The 23,454-nt window shown below is 36.0% G+C and overlaps 2 protein-coding genes across 3 annotated transcripts; both read right to left on the bottom strand.

Moving 5' to 3' along the window:
• Positions 1 to 616: 616 nt before the first annotated feature.
• LOC125190534 (non-structural maintenance of chromosomes element 4 homolog A) lies at positions 617 to 3,094 on the bottom strand. The gene is made up of 7 exons (XM_048087856.2): positions 2,889 to 3,094; positions 2,591 to 2,671; positions 2,012 to 2,267; positions 1,828 to 1,918; positions 1,452 to 1,665; positions 1,270 to 1,361; positions 617 to 1,193 (listed from the first exon to the last, which is right to left on the bottom strand). Exons 1-7 carry the CDS (start codon positions 2,998 to 3,000, stop codon positions 933 to 935), a joined length of 1,107 nt encoding a protein of 368 aa, XP_047943813.1. The 5' UTR covers positions 3,001 to 3,094; the 3' UTR covers positions 617 to 932.
• A 1,124-nt stretch (positions 3,095 to 4,218) lies between these two features.
• On the bottom strand, positions 4,219 to 18,297 carry PIE1 (SNF2 domain-containing protein / helicase domain-containing protein). 2 transcript variants are annotated; one of them, XM_048082561.2, is made up of 21 exons: positions 17,807 to 18,297; positions 16,388 to 16,478; positions 15,330 to 15,410; positions 15,135 to 15,242; positions 14,905 to 14,985; positions 14,732 to 14,820; positions 14,453 to 14,574; positions 14,312 to 14,373; positions 13,547 to 13,682; positions 13,357 to 13,425; positions 13,208 to 13,281; positions 12,987 to 13,121; positions 12,653 to 12,703; positions 11,595 to 11,663; positions 11,435 to 11,497; positions 8,294 to 11,354; positions 7,734 to 7,798; positions 7,501 to 7,571; positions 6,146 to 6,908; positions 5,199 to 5,716; positions 4,219 to 5,064 (listed from the first exon to the last, which is right to left on the bottom strand). In XM_048082561.2, the coding sequence occupies exons 2-21, from the start codon at positions 16,445 to 16,447 to the stop codon at positions 4,668 to 4,670; spliced, it is 6,075 nt and encodes a 2,024-aa protein (XP_047938518.2). In that variant the 5' UTR covers positions 16,448 to 16,478; positions 17,807 to 18,297; the 3' UTR covers positions 4,219 to 4,667. The 2 variants fall into 2 exon arrangements, with proteins under 2 accessions (XP_047938518.2, XP_088914294.1); XM_089058168.1 differs by lacking the exons at positions 14,905 to 14,985; positions 15,135 to 15,242; positions 15,330 to 15,410; positions 16,388 to 16,478; positions 17,807 to 18,297 and having other exon boundaries at positions 14,312 to 14,365.
• Positions 18,298 to 23,454: the final 5,157 nt, after the last annotated feature.

Below are 23,454 nucleotides of genomic sequence, written 5' to 3'. Positions count from 1 at the left end.
GTAGTATTGTTTTTAAGAGGAAAATGATACTACTAAAACAATAACACGACGATGTGCTTTGATTTGTTTACTACTAGTGCCTTAATGCATAAAGACATCTCCAACTATACTCTAAAACTTAAAATAGAATTGATAATTAGCTTATATAAATTCTAAAACTAATCTCATTTTAGATTCTTGAGTAAAATGCTATCATTCATATTTTATATTTAAGTTTACACTAAAACAAACTTAAATCATTTTTCAAATTTTATGAGTAACAAATATATTTAAATAAAATACTCCTATTCTTTTAAATTTGAATTTAGTATAAATGGATGGAGTAAAATCATTTGATATTTACACTAAAATGGATTTAAATTTAGTGTAATGATTGAAGCTGCTCTAAAGACATCATTAACAGATGTAAAATCGAAGGTGCCGCACCACTCCGTTCAGATGGGGTGTGGCACTCGTTGCCGAAGGTTCGGGGGAGGGTTCGTTCCAGGTGTGTGGAGGATTTCGGCAGGGAAAAGGGCTTCCGTTGCTACACCCCATTCCACATGGACTTTTTTATAATTTAAATTCAAAATTTGTTATAATTCTACATTTTTCAATTGAAACACAAAAATTTGAATTTACTAGCAAAAATTTGTCATTGAATGATTAAAATATAGTTCACGCTAAAATATGAACGTCGATAGAAAAATAAAAATAATGTAAATTTCAACAATCATTCCTACTTAGTTACATGAATATTCCCAAAATTTAGCATCAACAAGTGATGCCCAAGGTTCAGCAGTTTGCCAGACCTTGGGAGGACAAAAAGTGGAACGAACCATTACTCCGGTCAGTCCTAATAGGGTTAAAGAGAACTGATAAGCCAAACTATGCACATCTACTTCAAATATAAACAATTTTAATGATCGAGCCAAGGAGAGATTGGCCAACCATCATAGTTTTCGCTTCCCTCTACGCATGGCAGTGGCCCTGCCAGTAGCTTTATTGCCGTCACTTTCAGGTGAAACTTCCTCGACAGTCTGCTCCCGCATAACTAAACCTCGGTTCCTGCACAATTTCCTTATATGACTTGAAGGCTGTGCAACTTGTGGTCCATCAAACTCTACTTCTGCTTCAGCGTTACTTCTTGCTTCATTCACCTCGGCTCTATGTGGCATTATTTCCTCCCCGGCAGCAACAGTGTCCAACATTGACTACAAGTTGACATTATCCAGGAAATTTAAAGATATGAAAGGCTGGTTAATATGAGGAATTGATTGCTACAAGTACCTTCCAGTCGTTAAAGTCGAATCTGAATATAAAATGACTATAAGCAGACTCGCCAGATTGAATTGCATCAGCACTAGGAGCATTCTTCGGGGCTGAAAGCAGGAGCATTTCAGGGTAGACGTACGTTAGGGAGGGGATAAGGGAAACATTATTAAACTAGGACGACAATGGATTTTACTTACAAACTAGATGTTGTCCACTGGCGTCCACTAAAATCTCAGCACGTCCATCTTTTATAAGAAATGATAGAGCAAATAAATTTTCCACAGTTTGTGCAAACGACTTCCTGTTTAACATTAGATTTTCAAGCTTGGCTTTGCGATTCTTCCTCAAGACATTAAACATAGTAGCCATATTCTTATCTGTTGCGGTTTTGTCGTGATCCTTTTCATCAAGCTGTCAAAGAAAAAACCAATCATGTCTGTAAGCTCCAATTATCAGCACATATCGTTGTTATACGATGATGCAAAACATCCAATAGTAATAAACACAATTGAGAGTAAAAAAGTCTGGACATCACATGGCACTTCTCTTCCTTAAAGATAGAAAGGCTTTTACCTCTTCTGGTTGAGTATTTTTAGCAAGTTTTGCACGCTCTCTACGAACCATAGGCTTACGCCGCTTCAACTCATTGTTCATTGGCCCAACCCTGCCGTGCATGGTAAGCATAACTAAGTTAGGCATCCTGCTAATTTTTACAAAAAATAACAAACAAACTGGCAAAGTGTAGAAAAACGATTACATTGTACGACAGCCAGGAGCACTCCTGAAAACAACAGAGACAGCTTCCCCAATGTCTTCCCATCTTATCGAACTCCTTAGCTCATTTCGGTAACTACATAGTCCGCCACCTTCTTGTCGAAAATCTCTAAGAATGCAACTAACAAACTCTGAAGGTGTCAAGCCATCATTAGTATACGCTTTAACGGAGGTCACCAGTGTATCTGTAATGTCAAATAGAGCTTCAGCATCTACTACTTGCTCCCTGGGATTTTGTACTACACAGAAAAGGAAAAAAAAAAACTAAGTTAAAACAAACTGGAATGAAATACAAATCTACCAATAATATAACATCACATAACCAACAAATAGTTAATGGTAGTCTAGTAAAGCAATCAATCTTTCCCTGATAAATAATCACATTGTAGATGCTAAGTCATCCCAGCTCTTCCCAACAGTCAATTCTTCTTCATCCGTCGTTAATATAAAAAATCCGATGTTCCACAATAATCCGTACAAAGTTAAAATTTAACCAATTTTCCATGAATCTTTTGCTATGAAACAGTATAACACCTTTATTATATGTAGTTGGGAAGTTTACCTAGCTGATGCAAGCTATCCACTTCTTCAATCAATGTTATCAACTTATGAGAATCAAATTTGGATATATCATCCCTCTCATCTGCACAAATAAATAGAAATAAAATCCAGCCATTAATGCAGGAAGGAAGCAATTATAAATGATAAATTAATCAGAATCGTCCAAAATTAATGAGTAGACACACACATACATACATAAATACATACAAATCTTGAGATACAGACTACTAAACACATGAATCTAGCGACAAAGAAACTTATAGTAGAGCAGGATAAAAAAAAAAAAAAAATTGGAATACCGGAAATTCGGTTCTTGAAGGAGAGGTACTTGGAGCGAAGAAGCCTTCGGTCAACAGTGTGATCCGTTGTAGCTTGTGCTTTCCCTTTCCGAGTAGGTATCTCCCTCCGCATTGCTTCTGCAGAATTGAATTCCTAAAATCTATGGTTTTTTGGGGGGAAGGAACGAAGGAATACAAATAGGGTTTAAGCAGAGGGAATTCCCAGATTTTTAGCTGATTTCAAATATTTAGATTTTAATGAGACAGAATATAGTTTATAGTAGGGACTAAATACTTTCATTAATTAATTTATAAATAATTCGATAAATATGGAAGCAGGCATTTTTATATTAATTCACGATCTAATTTTATTGTGTTATCTCCATAATTTACTTCATTTAATACAGCTAATGTATAATGCTCCACTATCATGTAATTAAGGTAAAATTACGGGTTAACTTTAGTTACTTCCATGAATATACCTTATACAAAAATAAAAATATATTTTCTTAATTTAGATATTGTTGGCAAAAATATCTTTGAATGCACCGCCTGTAATTTGAATTTCGTTTCATGCACGTTTCATTAATTAACTTACATGAAAAAAAATAAGGGGTGATTATACGATTCATGCAAAATATTTTATTTTTATTTTATGTTAATACAAAAAAAATGGAAGGGAGTATAACTAATTTAGAGATAAATTATAACATTTGTGTATACTTTTAATACATTCTGTTATTTATGTTTTCATTAACTATATATACATGCAGAGTACAAACGTTCTATATCAATTTTTATATTGACGTAAAATTTTTTTATCAATATTTCATATTTTGTACACACGTAAGTAAATAGTTAACAACATTCAAACATATAAAAAAATATACTCATGGATTGAACTTTTTATAATAGTTATTACTCCCTCCGTCCTATAAAAATGTGTCATTTCCATTTTCGTCCGCATCATAAAAATATGAACATTCCCATTTATAAATATTATCACAATTTATTTATACTTACACTACAATTATAAACTAATAATATATGAGTCTCATTATCAACCAACACTATTTTAACTGCTCTTTTTATCCTTTCTTTTACTTTATTAATTTTGTTTTAATTTCCATGTCATATCATATGCATATTTTTATGAAACGACCTCATATTTTTATGGAACAAGGAGAATATTAGTTTTGCAAACTTTAAACATTTTATATTAATTGCATAATTACCGCTTTCCCTTAGTTATTAATTTTACTTGTTTTGTGCCTTAAATCTATGCAGTTCAATTTTCCTCTGGTTTAGGATATTTTCAACTTCAATTTTGTTAATATTGAAATAGAGTAGATGTTGCAATTTCCGTGCAGATGATGTACCTGCAATGCATGGACTAATAAAGAAAAGTGTGAAAAAAATATAGCCCCCAAAACTGCAAGGAAGAAAAATTAAGCAGCAGAAACACCACTTGCAAGAATACTATCCTACACCCTACCATATCACAAATTCATTATCTCCTGCTGGAACTTCTACAATCCTATAAATGGCCTCCGATGTCGTCGGCATTCATCTTCCCCAACTCCCAACCACCAGGAACTTCGATTTGCAGGTCATTCATCGAGGTCTATCTTTCTCTTTGATTATTCCCGATAGCACAGCATTTACACCTCAACAACCTTGAGCCGGGCTCACTTTCATTGACTGGGAGTTTCTCGGTCCTGAGATATAGCCGTTCAAAAAACATGGCGACTCTCCCATTTGAAGCTTTATGGCGTTTCTTTTGCATTTGCCTGCTGCTCATTACCCCATTTCTATGAATTCAGTAAAATCTGACAAGTCATCCAGCCCAGACGTCAACTCCGGGTCATAGTTTGACGAGACCAGCTCTGTCATGTCTGGAGATAAACCTTCATCCATGTCCACCAGGCTGGCAGAGTCGAATCCAATTTCAGAAAAGGAGGAGGACAGGCTGGGGTCAGTTGGCATCAATGGCAGATTTTGGAACACTTCGGTGGAAGTCAAATGTTGCGAGTCAGTGTGATCTTTACTTGCTCTTCTCGATTTCGATTTAGAAGGCTTGACCGGCTCAGAAACAGGGAGCTTGTTTTTTCCCGAATTTGAAGACCTGTTATCGCCCAATGTTAATCCTTGTGATTCTTCCCCAAAACCACTGTCAAATTGTGCAGCTGATGCAGTTCTGGACACGAAGAGAGAAGATACAAGAATAAGGTTGCTTATCAAAACTCACAAGGAATACGCTATGAACCGAAAACGAAGATTTTAAAAATAAATACTACTACTACTATATACTGTATTAACAAGAGATAATACCTGAATTGACTCTCAACTGTGCCCCTGGAAGATTTAAATTGCCGATCCTCACCAGCATGCTCCTTGAAAGACGTGGATGGGTCTGCACCAAGAATTGACACATTAACGACCGAGGGAAGAGGTAGAACTTCATCCCTATCTGTTTCAAGCTCAAGCGTTAAATCCAATATCTCCTTTTCTATAGGGGTATCCTCCAAAGGATTGGTGATAGTTAGCCTGTCATCTGTTTGAATGTTGCGGCTTCTATTCAGAGCAGCGGCTACTAACTTCCCACACTGAGGCAAATTAGAGAATCCCAGCCTATCTGGTGATTTTCCCAAGGAATTCTTACTGCTGGCAGAGGCATAAAACTCCTGGGATGAATAGAATCTGTTCTGAAATAATAGAGAATTGCCACTGTGGCTGGAGTGTGAGATATTCCTCCAAGCAGCAGAGAGCACCGAAAAGAAATGCTTTTGAAGAAGTGGTTCGTGATCTGGTAAATCAGAAGTGATGCCAAGCAATACCCGGATGTTATCCTAATTCATAAAACATACACAAGAAATTAGAGCCAATAATTCATAAAACATAAGTATTTTTGGAGCCAATAATAAATTAAAATGCCTAATATCACAAATCAACAGAGCTTCATCCCTAAAGAAGAGGTTTAGTGTGAGAGGATTAAATTGTCCAAGAACAAGCAGAAATCTAAACAAATTACATTCAAACTATATTTGTGTCAGATTATGCCAAGTAACTGCAGTATCCTTGGTTTAAGGAACAAGTCACCGCTTACTAATACTTCACCTATCGTAACAAAAACACATTATTTCACAAACATACACATTTCAGGAAACATTGCTTGGTGCAACAATAACATTTCAGAAAATTATTTTACTGGCAAAGATAACAGCCAAACAGCAACATATGAATAAATACAATGCGTCAAGAGAGAGCTGCTAGCATACCTCAGTTACTCTTAGAGGCCCCTTCCCTGTACCCATGCCAACAGTTTTGTCATTAGTTGTAACATCGTTAACTGATAACACATATCTTTGAATTAGTTCCCTAAGCCTCTCAGAGCAATGGACGGGATGACGAAACCTGCCCCGGTAAGACCCACCATCACTCATTCCATACAAGATTTCACTTGCCAAATTCCAATTTGGACCATACTCATGGATAGCTGCACATAAAGCGGCATCTTCCTTTGGTGACCAAATATCAGGAGAAGGGAGGAAATCCTTAGACCAAATGTTTCCTTTCTTTTTTAACTTTTCTGGTTTTATTGTGAAAATCCGTTTCAGAGGCATGATGGGGATAGAAAGCTTTCCTCGCGCCTTGTTTCTATTTATTTGCTTTTCATTATCAAAGTAACCATTATCACAAATCTTCAAGTCTTTAAGTTCATCTTGATGCTTTCCAGGAGATTTGTGATACAAAACAATGTTCCCAGTTTCAGAAGCCTTCAGCTTTTTAGACTTCTTTCTGCTTCTTTGTTCTTCATTATCTGAAGGTTTACGTTTCTTCTCTTGAGTTGAGCAGGGAGATAAAGCATCTGAAGATGTGGGGGTGTCATCATATATTAAATCATCATCAATAGACATATGTTCTATTGATGACTCTTCTTTTATAGATATGGACTTCGAAACTAGAGCCCCTTTCTTCAAGGATTTGAACTTGGCCTTTTTGCCTTTCTTCTTCGGTTTTGGTTTTGGAGTAACGAAATCCCTGTTTGGTGGGAAAACAGAGTAAGCTAGAAGGAAAGCTGTTTGATAGAACATAATACCTATTATGATACTATTCTTCTGCATAAGAGGAACTACAGTACATGTTTCTGTATCACATACTAGTGTAGTAAGTGAACAGGGTAAGCCAGCATGTATACAAAATTTTATTAGGTGAACTTAGAATCTCGCTTCAGTTAATAAGAGACCTAGAATTCACAAAAAAGAATTGCCCATGAATACTAAAGAGGCCACCTAATGAGATGTCTATCAAGCTAGTCTGCATGTATACTAACAAGTACTCCCTCTGCCTAAAAATTTGTCACTTCCATTTTCGTCCGTCCCTAAAAATTTGTCACCTTTCACTTTTACCATTTTTGGTAGTGGACCCCACAATCTACTAATTAATTTTCACTCACCTTTTATTATAAAAAAAACTACTATATAAAAGTAGGACCCACGTGCCACTACCTTTTTCAACCCAATTTCTATTTTTAAAACCTATGCCGGGTCAAATGGTGGCAAATTATTAGGGACGGAGGGAGTAACAAAAAACTCCATACACTGAATTCAGAGTTTCTGTTACAAATACTAACCTTTGAGAGTCTGAATAACCACATTCTAAAGCCTCTTTCTCCTGGGCTTCCCGTTCCAGATCTTCCATCAGCTATTAGATAGTTAGTATTAAACATTAGTTAGGAAGAAAAATCTCCAACCATAAAAATAACTAAATTGAGGTAGAAATTCCAGAAGGATCCACCAGCAAATGAATTGGTTCCCTCACAAATCATATATCATCTTATATCATAAAGCAAGTGCTGCTGTATACCTTGTGTTGTGCTAGAGCTTCAACTTGTTGTTTATATACTTCAGTTGCAAAATCAGCATCCCAACCTAAACAACAACAATTAAATTAAGATAAAGTCTCGATGCATGTGGTGATGAACTTCTCTTATTTTCTACATAGCAGGCGGATTTTCTTGTCAAGAGATTTAATGAAATACAATATTTTCCATGACAACGTAGTTTCAACAACTGTCATCCAAAAATCGAAAATAACAAAAGAAAAGACAAACTTGACAGTGAGAAAAAGGGAAAAAATATGAAGATAGTAACTAACAAAGTGAACATCAAATCACACAAGATCATACATCTACAATTCAGGATATAAATTTGAAATGCAAAACAATTTAAATCCAACTTACAGACAAAGCAAAACATAAGAAACCATTACATGTGTATTTAAAGATTATGAACGTAGTTGTAATGGTAACAACTCTTAGTAATCAGAGGAAAGATGCTCCATAGTACCATAACTTTCTACAATGCCCATAATATTTGCAAAGCAATAGAAACATAAAAAAAAGTCAATCTTGAAAGAGCACATACTTTCATACACCAACGGTTCTTCATCATCATCAATCTCGGCCTCCATATCATCCTTTAACTTCTCAATGCGCTCCAGCTCCCATTCAGCTTCCTCGACTTGAGTATTAGGCTCAACTGCAGTCTTGTCAATAATAGGGTCCCACAACTCAAGAAAGCGTACTGCATATCGATCAATGGGGCGTAACTGATTCTCGAAAGACAAGATAGCCTGCCCAGCTGCAGCTGCAGCTGCGGCCATCTGTTTGACGTCAGCCAGCATATCAACATCATCTTCATTATTCTGGATAGCAAGGGCTCCTTCTTCAACTGGATGGCTTTCACTCACAACATTGCCCTCATCTGATTTCACATTCAAAGCAGGCTGTTCAGCAGGACCATCAGGCTTCATTTCCTCTTCATTGGCTAGCTCATCGTCCTCCAACTTGCCAACTGCTTCTTCAGTGAACTCTTGATTATCTACAGCCTCTTCTTCTTCCACTTTCTTCAGCGCCATGTAGTCTGCCTCATCTTCAGCATTCTTTAAGGCAGCTTCCAAATCCACACAAGATAATGTTACCTCACCACCATTCTTGGATGTTTTGTCTAGTAGTGTATCCTTTTGGGAAACTGTTCCATGGCCCGAAAACAATTCTGTTGGATCCAGCTTCTTAAAGAATTCTGTATTGTAGCTTCCACTTTGTATAACTAAATCATCCAAAGCCCGCTTCTGATTGGCCTTTTTCAGAATATTCTCTTCGATTGTGCTCTCACTTATCAACCTATATATGTGAACCTCACGTGTCTGACCTATCCTGTGACACCTATCTTGTGCCTGTTGATCCATAGCAGGATTCCAGTCACTATCGTAGAAAATCACAGTGTCTGCCCCAACTAGGTTGATGCCTACACCTCCACTCCGTGTTGACAAAATAAAAAGAAATATCTTGGGGTTTGTATTAAACCTCTGCATGAGTGTCTGCCTCTCTTCAGGCGGAGTAGAACCATCTAGACGCATGTAAGTATATCCATAAAGATTGATGAATGCCTCTAAAACATCAAGCATCTTTGTCATTTGGGTGAATATCAGAGCCCTATGACCCTCTGATTTAAGTCGCCGGAGCAGAACTGCAAGCTCCTGCAGCTTACCACAGTCAAACTGGATAAGTCTTCTATCTGGAAAGTAAACTTGCCTCCGGACAATAGCAGGCCTAAATGGAGTAAGAAGAGGGGAAAAAAGTTGTGACCATCTCTCTTTGGACGTTTGGTGAATAAACACAGGTGATCCACCCTTACTGCACCAGGAAACTGGGGGTGGTGCACGCGCAGCAGGTATTGCAAACATGAAACTTCCAACCTGATCAGCCATCTTTTCAAATCTTTCAACTGGGGAAAGTACAATATCAGAAAGCTTGGATGAATACAGATATGACAAAGGATTGTGTTTCTGATGATGAATATCGTGGACAGGATGCTTGACACTGACAAGCTCCCTGAGGCCAGTGGCATAAATGGGTTTTCTTCTGCACCTTATATTATTCCACCATGAAACAGCTGCAGCACGATCTTTCATTTCTCTCAACCTCTCATCCAATAGTGCCTTCTGAATCTCATCAAATATATTTGTTGAATGCCTGTTATTATTTGTCTTGCATCTGACCCAATTATCCTCCAAACTAGACAGGTTTACACGTTGCTGAATCAAGCTTGAAGGTGTAGCAATAGTTTGAATTTCTTCACTCTCCCAAGATGTCATGAAGAAATCCAGATGAGAGAAGACGAATCCTAAGCCATTAAGATCAACAGATGCAAATGGCCCAGGGGCAAGCATTGAGCAAACAGAAGAGCTAAGTTGCATGTCTATACCACGCATATCAAAAGAACTTACAATTGGACGGCCTTCAAATAGATCGGGATGATTGCAAACTTTACGAAGTTGCATAATAACACTGATCATTCCAAAAAAATTACCATTAGCTAGGGTAGCCTGAGTCTCGGAGCTAGCAATAAAGTCCTCATATAAGTTACGCTGCCTCCTTGACAGCCTACAACATATAATATGTTCATGCTTCGAAGGAAGCTGTTTCTCGACATCCCTTTTCAATCGGCGAAGTAAGAAGGGACGGAGTACATTATGCAGCCGGTCAACTACTTCTTTGTTTACTTTTTCTTGTCCCTCTACCATGACGGATATAGGATTACTGAACCAATCCTTAAATTCTTGGTGAGACTGAAAAATATGTGGCATCAAGAAATGCATCAGAGACCACAGTTCCATAAGATCATTCTGTAATGGTGTACCAGTAAGTAGAATGCGCCTCTTGGAGTTAAAATTGAGTAATGTCTGCCACCTTTGTGACTTCCAATTCTTTATTAGATGAGCTTCGTCCAAAATAAGGTACTTCCACTTCTTCCTCTTGAAAACCTTTGAATCCTGGATGACGAGTCTATAAGTAGTAATGCAAACATGAAATGAATTAGGTTTCAACCATCCTTGCCTCTTTATTCTCCGCTCTTTTGCACTTCCAAAGTATGTCAATATTTTGAAAGCAGGACACCATTTAAGAAACTCAGTCTCCCAATTGAGCATGACACTAGTTGGAACGACAATGAGATGTGGACCCCAAATTCCTTTCTCACAAGCCAAGTGAGCAAGCAGTGCAATGGTCATAATCGTCTTACCCAACCCCATCTCATCAGCAAGTATTCCATTCAGTCTCTTCTCATACATGGTCACAAGCCAATCCAAACCAATATGCTGATACTCACGCAGGGGAAACTTTAGAAGAAAAGGGAACTTTGTTCGCACCTTTGTCGTTGAGAATGTATTTCCAGTTGGTTGTGCTGACCTGGCAGCTGCTGCTGCATCAGCAATTATATTTTCACTTTGTGTCTCTTCTCCAGATTTTCCTGAACATTCAGCTTCTTCTTCTGGATGCGAGCATATATCTGGCTCCAATCCATTTGACCCATAATCAGGCTGTATAAGGTTAGACATCCTATGTTCTGGTGAATCCAATAACTCTTCAGAACCAGAAGTAGACAAGGATCTAGAGTCGTCATCTACATCTCCACTGTCACAATCCTGAACAATGAAGTATCATCAGAAAAATATATGCACTCAATAAGAACAGAGGGGAGGAAACAGGGAACTCCTCTACGTACCTTCTTATACCTTGCAAGCAATTCCTCTATAGGAACTTCACTTTCCTTCTGGAGAAGTGCAATCTGAAAAAGCACATGATTAATTAATATCACCATCTAATTGACTAAATAAAAATTTGAAAATTCAAGACTTCAGAATATAAGGATCCCACATCCTCACCTCGTCTGCAGTATTGATTTTTTCTGCATTTGCTAATTCTTCTTCCTCCATGAGAGTTGTTTCGTCATCCTGGAAACCGACCACATGTATCAAATAAAGAGAAGACTAAAAAATATAGAAGATTTTCCTTTGGATGAGTGGGTAGCCAACCCAGATAATGAAGATGTCAAAGCAATAATGTCACTGCTAATAGATGGGGGGGGGGGGGTGTTCTTGAGCACCGAGGAAGAGAAAACAAATCAACCAAAAGGTTAGTTTTATTTTTTAATAAAACTACAGTACATAATATATACTCCCTCCATCCCATAACAATAGAAACTCTTTCAATTTTCGTCCATCCCATAAAAATAGCACACTTCTATTTTTGGTAACTCCTTTCTCTCTAATGAGGTGGGCCCATTCTCCACTAACAATACTCCAATTACTTTTTTGTTTCTACCTCTCTTACTTTACCAATTGTGCATTAAAACTGTGTCGTCCCAAAAGTTTCTAGTATTTTTTATGGGCCAGAGGGAGTACTTATTTCTAATATTTAATTTTTCGACGGTAGACATGATTGGTGAATGAAAAAGAGGAATATGGTTTTGAAAGTGGACATGAAGATGGAGAGAGAGGGAGATGATTCAATCTTCTTGGATCTTTGATTATTATGTCTAATAATTATTAGACTTGAGTTTCAGAAGACTTGCAATTATTCAGTAGTTATGACTTATGACTGATGTGTTTTCATATATTTTTCAAGCTTTTATGAGTTATTGTAAAAGGTATAACATTTATGTGCATTTATGATTTATGCTTTGGTCTTACATGCCTTGGTTCTTAAAATGTATTCTAAAGCCTGGACGGATTATGTGAAATAATGATAAATAATGGTACCCTAGTCCATTAGGATATAATACATAGCACTCACTGAAAAAGGAGAACTGGAGAAACTTAGCTGCATGTGATGCATGGGCGAATTATTCTTGAAAAGAAAATGCAGGTACCCTTACAAATGAAGAATGGTGCATTGCAAAACATGTCAAATTCCAAACATTTATTAATAATCAAGAGCCTACCATGTCATATTCATTTTCTTCCCTTGCTGAGAGTACAAAATCATCATCTTCCTACAAAAATAGAGGTAATCAGAATTCAACATAATCTGAGCTGTATCGAAAGCATAACATGGAAAGAGCAGGCAATAGCAAGAAAAGGTTGTAAAAAATTAAACCTAATAGGCTAATATTAATTTGAGACATCCAGTACAAACACCATATTAAGGAATAAGTAAAAACATAGTTGGGAACTAAAAAAAATGCCATAAACATGACAAGTAGCACTATGCACAAACATTAAGGGTCTTATACATCAAACAGAACTTATATTCAGAAACCAAATAGACACACTTACTTGTTCGTCATTGAACTCATGTGAGATCTGCTTCTTCTCTGACTCAAGAAGTTTTTTCGAAGAACTTCTCTTGTGATTTTCAGCCACCTCCGGACAATGGTTTTCTGGTGCAGACAAAATACCATTACTTTCAACCTGAATGTATCAAACAAGGAATATTATGTTGAGTATTAGACAGTCTTTACAGTTTGCAACAGTATATATAAACACATACAACTTACACAACGACGACCAGATTTCACAGGCGAGTTGCCTTCCTCTATCACAAGGGCATCTCCCATGGAATCTTCTTTTCCTGAATAAGATTGAACCTCAAGTTAAAAGGAAGTGAGTAGAAATAAATTCAAAATGCAGCATGATAAGACCTAACCATTAAGTTCATTATGCCCAGTTGTCCCAGGCTTATCATCATCCTTCTGGGGACTTTTTTCTCTGCTGCCTGAGCAAAAATTACATTAATCAACAGTAGTTTGATACATAATCATACAACATGGAGAAGAAACCAAAATTTCAGAGCTAAATTTAATGAGCCACCCAAAATGCCATAAATAAATAGGTACCTTCATGGGCTGCATAACGTTTCAGTATCTCCTCCAGAGGTAAATCGACTTCACTTTGTAATGCTGCCAACTCCTCATCCCGCTCCTCTTTAGTGATGAGAGCCTCATCCGCATCAACAGTACGCTCATCATCTTCCTGAAGGAAAGACATTGGGATGTTTTATAATAATGGCTATAAATAAGAGCACAAGATATTACTAAGACAAAATCGGGATCCATAAAATGAAAATGCAAATTAACTTTTGGATATTGGTGGTTAAATTAACTTTTGCAAGAAAGCACAGGAAAATAGTCAGTTTTCTATAAGCTCACATACTGATACTAGATAGCAAAAGATGTCCAATGAATGAATGCAAGCCTTTTTGGATTCCAGAGAAAAATAATTTTATCCAAACAAAGCGCATGGCTTCAATTATAATCTTCAGTCAATCAACGGTGATCCTCCAAGAAAATACTCAAACCATATATAGAACATCTTATTATAGATGCAAAACTGGCCCTAGTTTATCTCGAGTATTTTTGCTACCTTGTCAAATAGATTGATAAGAAGTCACGGGTAAGAAAAGATTTAGAAAAAAAAAGACTAACAGCTCATATCAAGGTCTACTTGCCAAAACAGATGAAAAATCAGAAAAGGGGATTTAGTGCTAGGAAATAAAATGCATGGAAACTGCACAATGTCTATACGCAAATATCTTCCAACAAAATTAAGGATACTGCTTACAATATCCATAAGGATAACCATCATTGAGAGTTGGAACTTACAGATTCTTCGGTGGATTGCAAATCATAGTCTTCATCTACAGCTTTGATATCTGACTGGGATCCTAGCATTATCAAAGGATCAGAACTCAAAAAAGATACAAAAACAGTAGAACTGATCAATGCCAAAATTTTATGACATACCATTATCTGATTCATCAGCTCTTCTCCCAGAAGTACTCGGATTTGCCTCAGCATTGCACAAGTAAGATGGTTTGCAAAGACTCAGTGGATTGACAAGATTTTCAGCCAGCATTGATGAGTACCTAAAAGATGAGGTGAGGAGCATCAGTATGTCAAGTAATAGGATAACACGGACTAAATTCTTCATGAATCTGCTGATGTTGATTTTCCTTGGTAATTATTCATCATAAGTATAAAATTCACAGGCAGATAGCAAAAAGATCCCATATAATAAAATACCTTTCAGTTTGTCCAAGAAGGAACTCAAGCTGTTTATCAAGAGCTTTCTTCTTTTTCACATCAAGCTCCAACTGATGCTTGTATAACACCTAAACCACCATGGTAACCAGATATTTAATCAAATCATCATATAAAGAAAATCATTAGAAGAGAAATTTCAGGAGGGCACTTGCCAGCTTCTCTATTTTTATCCAGAATTTTTTTACATCCTTCGAAATATTGAGGGCAACTTTTCTCAACTTTTGCTCCTCTTCCTGATTACATTGTGTTCAGCATTACCAAATTATCAGTGGACTTGAATAAATAATTGTAAACACATCAGCTCAAAACGAAGGGGTGAAAATGACATCTTTCTTCAAAAGTCCTCCAACTACATGCAAAATGTAAAAGGGAAAATGTGCACCTTGACTCTCTTCTCCCCTCTTGTTGCCTGATCAAGCATGCCCTTGCTGGCTCGTATAGCAACTTTCTTTGCCTGTGCCAGCTTCCATTTCCTCTCCGACTCAAAGTCCTAAACAATGATACAGAAAAAGCTTAGAAAGTTAAAAACTGAGCCAATCAACTAGGTATCGCGTTGAAAGAATATATACTTGGTTACCTTTGACAACCAGACCATCTCTTCCAGGACATGATCCCAATGTGCTTTAGGACGTTGAGGTTCTTTTGGAGCTTCAAGGGCCTAGGATCAAGAGAAATTAAAAAGTGTCAGTGCAAACAATTAAACTATAGAAGCAGAAGATTTCAGTCATTCTAAGCTCGAACATAATGATCGGACATTTTGCTATGTGCCCCAGCTTTTCTTGTCAATCAAGATACTGCGTAGGATGTGTGTGTGTGTATTTGACAATTCCCTGTACTTCTAATACCCAATCATAGATACTCCCTCCATCCCATTATAAGTGAGGCATATTCCTTTTTAGGCCATCCCACTATAAGTGAGACATTTCCTTTTATAGCAAAAAAGCAACACTCTATCTCTCTCTTTACTTTATCCTCTCTTTGACTTTTTCTCTCTACTTTTCCTCACTCCTACTTTATTCTCTCTTCATTTAACCACTAAACACCACTACCCCAAAAGAAATGTGTCACGTGTAATGGGACGGAGGGAGTACAATATTATGATATTGGACAGCCATGACTTCAAAATTTACAGCTTTATAAATACAATTTGTAATAGATTTCAAGCAAATGCAACTTTAACTGTATGGATAAACAACACAGAATAAATAACAAAACATGGCTCTGTATCATGGGATCCATGCAGTGAAACTTCCGTCATTCAAAAGCTATAAGTATGACTAAGAAAGTATAAATTGTAGCTGTAAGCATGTATAAGAATTAACAAACAGACAAATTTTATGTATATTAACAAAAGTAGTAGATCCTAGAGTGACTAATATTACAATTCGTTGATCATATAAATCTTAGGGAAGTTAGGATACTAAACCTCTGAGCCATTGAATTCTTCAATCGTATAATATTAAGAGTTTCAGCAACAAACCAGAATTGTATTTGAAAAAACTCACTATCAAATATTAAACATATTCTAGGTTAAATTATAAATCAAGTATATACTCAGATAATGAGAGGTGCGGTAAATGTTTTAAGAGCCTAATACAAATTAAGTTGGCACACGCATGAAGTTAAAATCCTCACCTTCTGCCGCTTAGCCCGTGATTCATGGTCAAGTTTAGACCTTGGACCCTTCGAGGCCATGACTATCGATATACCTATCTCATAATTAAAACTACAAAAACAGAAAGATGTTTAACATAAGTTAGTGCAATACATAAAAGCAATGGTTGGAGTCAGATAGTCGACATACTTACGGAGCAGTAACTACATACATCTTGCAAATAAGAAAGACACAGATGAGCTCGCAAAGACAATATGTGCAGATATAGCAAATAAGAAGAACAGAGAGACAGAGCAGATCATAACAATGATAGCATAGAGGATATTCTGATATAACATGAGGACAACTATCAACCATTACGTGGAGCAATCCTACAACTGGGGCAAAAATGAGTCTTTCCTGACGTTATATCTATAAGATGCTCAAAGCCTGTGCTTGATCATTCTACAAACCATCTCATCATCCACAATTGACTAGTAGTCTTCCTTCTCTTTCTGTGGTTAGTGCCTAAAACAGTGCTTCCTCAAAAATGAACGGCAGTACTCAAAAACATTGCGTCAACCACTGTCAATATGCGAAGCCATTCTTGCTAAATATACATGCCAAACCTATAAGTGGTTTTAATTTCAGCAATAAAAGGTTTATCATCTTCATACCTACTTCACTATTTTGCACTAAGTGAGCAAGAATTCACAACTCTTTAGTGGTTTTATATGAAAGCACATGACAGCTAAGAAAAAACAAATGGTTTGAGAATTCCACAATCACAGCATGAGCAATAGGCTTCTAACATATGAATTACTCACAGAAAAGCTACGTAGGATATCATTACAATCAGATATTCCCCATCAAATCATTGCCAATGTAAATCCATCTCTCGTGTTGTACCATGGGCCCTTCTCATCGAAATTATGTTATGCTATTTGAGTTCTTTACACTATCATCCTCTTAAAACTAGTGGTTTCCTACAGCCAGGCATTCTCTATGAGCGAATATTTCAGTACCCGAAAACCAATGCAAGCACCTAACATCTCCATTCTTACAACACATAAGTAAAAGCAGTTTCACTAATTTAGTCTGTCATGCAAGTGAACACACACATCCACACACACAAAATGCAGAATAGTAAAATAAACTCCAACAATGACAACCTCAAGAAAATTGCAATGACCGATTATCTCACACACAAACGAATAGACATTGAACTTATCATCAAAACAAGGTCAAGAAAAGTAGACTTCAGCTCAACAGAAACATACCTCGAATATAGTGAGGTTCATTACCGCTAACATAAACCCAAAAAAACATGGCATCAACAATGCATGCAAACATTTGCTTGACACGATAACGACTTATTCAACGCAACAACCCATAAAAACACATAAAAAAAAATTCAAAAAGTAACACCAAATAACAACGGGCGAAAAACAAAAACTTACCCCAAAAACGCCCTCTCCACACTCAAAAAAGCGAAAATAGCACAATAAAATCCCGCCAGAAAACGAAAACAGTGACTGGGAGGATCTAGAGGAGCCGAAAAGCAGAAACGAAAAGAAGGTCGGCGGAGCGTCCTAGGGTTTTCCGGAGGCGGAGCGCGGGGGTTTAAGCGCCGGCGTGTTCCGACGAGGCTCAGATCCGGAAAAAGAAATACGTATACGAGAGTGTATGTATCGATCTAGCTGAGGGTAAATATATATATGCAGTGAAAATGAATTATATTTAAATACATAAATTTGGTTTTTGTGAAATAAAAATAAAATTAGGGAGGAGGAAGAATGGAAGGGAAGGGTTTTGAAATGGAGCCCCTTTACTGTATTACTGCGGTGATGATATGGGGCGGCTGATGAGAGGGATTGACGGCTGCGATTCGTTTGCACAATAGAGGCTTGATTTTGGGGGTGGAGTTGAGTTGCGTGTTTCGTATCATCTACTAGTACTATGAAATGGTTCCATTTTTCTTTCTTTAAATAGGACTTTTTTTCATTTTAAATGGGTGCCATATGCAACACTTTGGTTTAATATTTATGCAGTCGACCTCGAATTAGTAGTTACACAAATAACTTTCCAAGTGTCGATGAATAGTCAGTCACTCCTTTGAGATTAATGTGGGTAGAGTAGAACAATTATGAGCTGAGATTAATATGGAAGCAACTAGTGAGCTCCTAATTTCATTTCAAGTATATAATTCCATAAAATAATCAAACGCATATTTATTTAATCCGTTCAATACATTCAAATACTTTACTCTACTTTAGTATATGGACTAACAATGGACCTATCATAATTGGGCCATCTGCTATCAATTGTTCAGACCTATCTCAATTGGGCCATCTGCTATAACATTGATAATTTGATATAGTAATGTCCATATGTGGATCCAAATCTACCTAATCATTCTATTGTTTATTTCAAAATGCTTTTATTCTAAATATAACATTGATACCGGATATGACTACAAATCCAGGGACGTGTTTAGTTTTCTCTCGTTGTGCTTCTAACTCTACTTGAGCAGCCCTTGCAAAATAAAAGAAAAAAGAAAAAAGAAAAAAGAAAAAAGAAAAAAGAAAAATTAAATTATACTCATTCCGTCAGCCATTAGGAGTTTCGATTTTCACTTTAATTCGTCCGACATGAGAAGTTTTGGTTCACTTTTACTATAAATGCTAGGTAGACAAGTCACTCCATTCACATTTTATTATTAGTCCACAATTTATAAAACTAACACCCTCCGGCCTCTGCCCCAATGTAGTTGAGTCATAAGTATTTCCTTTTGGGTTATCCCAAGGTAGTTGAGTCATTTCATTTTTCGGCAAAAGTTCTATTTTCTCTCATACTTTACTATCTCTTCAACTCTCTTACTGTATTCCCTCTTTTACTTTACTCTCTCCAACTCTCTTACTTTATTCCCTCTTTTACTTTACTCTCTCCTCTTTAACATTTAACATCTCAATTTCTTAAATTCTCATTGCCTAAAAGAAATGTCTCATCTACCTTGGGACAGAGTGAGTATATAAAAATGTGTCTCATACGTCACTACCCATTTTCATCCACTTTCCTTCATAGTATTTGGTAAAATCTGTGCCAAACTCAAATGGAATTTCTAATAGTGGATAGAGGGAGTACAATATATTACACTCTATTAATTATCTACCACCCTTTTCTAGTTATTCAAACGCACCCTAAATGTAATAATATTCACTGGCGATGATGCGAAAAATTTGATGCACTATTTGGTAACACTAAAACTTGGATTCTTTTGGAATGTTTCAGACTTAGAATTTTATGTTTGTCATTTGACATAGTGTAATTAAATTAGTATTTTAAATATAATGAGAAACTGCTTAATATGGGGATACATAATTAAATATAATATATTAATTAGATATCCTAATTATTACTTAAAATAGAAATGGTGTAAGTAGTTTGGGGCGAGCCGAAAAAAGAAATGACTCAGCTACAGCAGAAAAACCAAAAAAGAATACGACTCAGCTATAAAAAGAAAATGGGAGTATTAATTAAAATAATCTTATACTCTGTAGTATTTATTAATCGTAAAGACATTCCATATTTTTGTATAAATAATATACACACATCTATATCATTAACAAAATCAGAATTATAAATAAAAATGTATTTAGTACGAATTGAAAATATAAAATGAAAATATATACATATATAAAATGGGAGTTTTGAAAATTTTTACTCCAATGTCATTTTAGTTTAAAAGTTAGTATATTTATTTAGTTAAAATAATATGTGATTAATTTACCTTTAAATTTTGTTATTGATCAATATGATTTGAAAGGTTAAAAACGTTGTGACGCATTCATAATGTTGATTACACAAAAAATCACGCGGAGAAGAATGCCAATCTTACACTACCAGATCTTCGATAAATACCAATTCATTAAAAATATCATAAAAAATTATACTTCACTTTTTGCTTGATCGATTTTTACAATTCATGTATCATGCGACAGTAATCTATTGAGAAATAAGTTTATGATGAAAATCATAACGGAGAATGATGATGGAAAGTATCCATTTTGTTGTATCAATATTTATTCAGATTGGACCTGCTCAACAGTATGTGTTTTTAAATTGATAAAAAAAAATTAGTATTTTACTATTATATTTTCATTTTGGCTGAACCAATTTGCAGTTTACAAGGCAGTTTTACAACATATTGAGTTCATAGTTCAAAAAAATTGTCTTTTTGTAGAATCGTTGATTTATTTTTTTCCCTGCGACTAATAAGTTAACATGAAATAAGAAGAGTATGTTAGACTTTAATATCAAGTACTTATGTTTAATGTGATTAACAATTGGTGTTATAATGTCTCAAATTGTTTGATTTTGACTGATGAGAACATATTATATGTATAACGTGGGAATATTGCAGGTCAATTCTTTGTGGGTATTAAAATGTGGGAAATAGAAGACGTAAAATTCTGCAATTTTTTTGTTAAAGACAAAGAACAGTTTAGGAAGAAAATAAGGAGGCACTATACATTTTTAGATTTTAGGGTTTTAATGTTTGTTTATATAATAGTTTAAGATGAAACTTGGCTTAATCTAATTAAATTTTAGTTATCAATTATTTAAACATTAATAATTCGGATTTGCAAACAAATTCCAAATTATTTCCAAACACATCAATAAACTAAAACCATGCCATTAAATTAATAAAATTATCAATGAAATGTAGTAATTAGTTAATCAAAAGTCGATTGGTTACATTAATTAAATAGATGTGGCTGATGGAATTAATTAATTGACTTCAAGTTTGGCTAAGGTATTGTTTTAGTTTACTTTCCATATTATTGTGATGTGTTTTATATGTATTTTTATTTTTTTAAATCGTTAATTTTTCTATTCAATATAAATAATCAACTTTCATTGTATTTTCATAATACATTTAGCATGGAATTAATAAATTATACTATTAAAGTTTGGCCAATGTATTTTTTAGTTTAGGTTCCATATTATTGTGATGTGTTTTATGTATTTTAATTTTTTAATTATTAGTATTTCTATTTAATATACTGAGAGTAAACTAAGTGTAGATTATAGATCAAGAAATCAACTAAAAGTTTAGGAATTGAGGAGGAAGAACTCTTCAGATTACAGAAGGTAAAGAAGCTATTATTAATGATGAAAATTTTTGTGTAGATGTTACGGAACTTCAACTCAGCTAACTACTCTTTCATTTATATCAATCTAATGCTAAGTGAATGATAATTCACTGCTTTGTTACAACTAACAAAACTGTCACTCAACCGCTAGTTTCTCAACAAACTCTTCTAGCTTCTTTATCCGCTGCATGCTTCTCCACACTACGTTGCATGGATGCTCAATGTGCTATAGTTATAGCACCTGTCAGTAGTCCATCGCAAGCAACTTCACAAGCCTGCAACAGTATTCGAATTTTTCCTTGCTCAATGGTTTAGTGAGCATATCTGCAGGGTTATGTGCTATGTCAATTTTAATCACCTTCACCCTGTCGTTCTCCACCTCATCTCTAATGAAGTGCAAGCGCAAATCAATGTGCTTACTCCTCTCATGGAACATCTGGTGTCTAGCCAAACACAACACTCCATTATTGTCACAATGAACTGTCACAGCTCTTTGATCAACTCCAAACTCAGATATCAAACACAGTAACCACTTGCTTTCCTTAACTGCTGAGGTAAGTGCCATATACTCTGCTTCAGTAGTTGATAGAGCTACTACATTCTGCAAGCTAGACTGCCAGCATGCAGCAGAACCATAGAGAGTAAAAATATAGCTAGTCAGTGACCTTCTTGTGTCAAGATTTACTACATAGTCAGAGTAACAATAGCCAACCAAAGACTCCTCTTCAGCTCCACCTTCATCTGAGTACAAAATAGCCAATTTACCAGCTCCTTTCAGATATCTTAGAGTACACACTTCAAGGCATTCCAGTGTTGTCTGCCAAAGCCAGCCATGTATCTACTTGTTGTACTAATTGCATGGGCTATATCTGGCTGAGTGCAGATCATCATGTACATCAGGCTTCCAACAATGTTAGAGTACAGAATCAACTCCATCTCTTTTCTTTCCTCTACACTTCCAGCCTTCTGCCCTTTCTCTAACTTGAAGTGTCCTGCTAATGGAGTTGATGTGGACCTCATATGTTGAATCTCTTTAAGGTTTTCTGAATATAGTCGGGTCTGGAATACAGCCTTTTCTTGCTTCTATCCCTTACTATATCCATCTCAAGAATTCTTTTAGCAATCCCCAGATCCTTCATATCAAATTCTGACTTCAACTGAGCCTTCACAACCTTAATCTCATCAGCATCAACTCCTGAAATCAACATATCATCTACATATAACAGCAGATATGTAGGAGTCTTATTCTCCTGCCTTTTGATAAAGACACAGCTGTCATATAGTGACCTGCTAAAACCCAGCTTTGCAAGACTTTCTCCAAACTTTAAGTACCATTTCCTGCTACTTTGTTTGAGTCCATATATGCTCTTTTTGATCATGCATACTTTTTCTCTGATCCTTTGACTTCAAAGCCCTTAGGTTGAGCCATGTAGATGGTTTCTTCCAGATCACCATTTAGGAATGTTGTCTTGATGTCCAGTTGCTTTAGCTCCCAATTTCTCTTGGCTGCGATTGCCAACAAGACTCGAATAGAGTTATGCTTAACAACTGGAGAATAGACCTCTTTAAAGTCTATCCCTTCTTCTTGATTGAAACCCTTAGCCACAAGTCTTGCCTTGAACCTTACTTTCTGGGATTAAGCAGACTCAATTTTTATTTTGAACACCCATTTACAACCAATTACTTTTCTGAACTCACCCTTATCTACCAATATCCAAGTTTTGTTGTTCAACAAAGATTCAATTTCTTCTTTCATTGCTTGAATCCACAGCTTCCCTTCTGGTCCACTCACAGCCTCTCTGTATAATAGCTTGGCTCAGCAAGTTCTATCTGCTCAGCAACATGAAGTGCATAGAACATCATTTCATAATCACTGAACCTAGAAGGTGGCCTTACATTAGTTCTTCTTGGCCTATCTCTGTCAATCTGGTATTCTTGTGGTAGAGTCTGGA

This window comes from Salvia hispanica, chromosome 5 (assembly GCF_029641045.1).
Source record: "Salvia hispanica isolate PSC_SH4W2 chromosome 5, Shi_PSC_v1, whole genome shotgun sequence".
NCBI classification, from domain to species: Eukaryota; Viridiplantae; Streptophyta; class Magnoliopsida; order Lamiales; family Lamiaceae; genus Salvia; species Salvia hispanica.
Note: the sequence above shows the minus strand (reverse complement) of the source record. Positions and strands in the feature narration are given on the sequence as shown.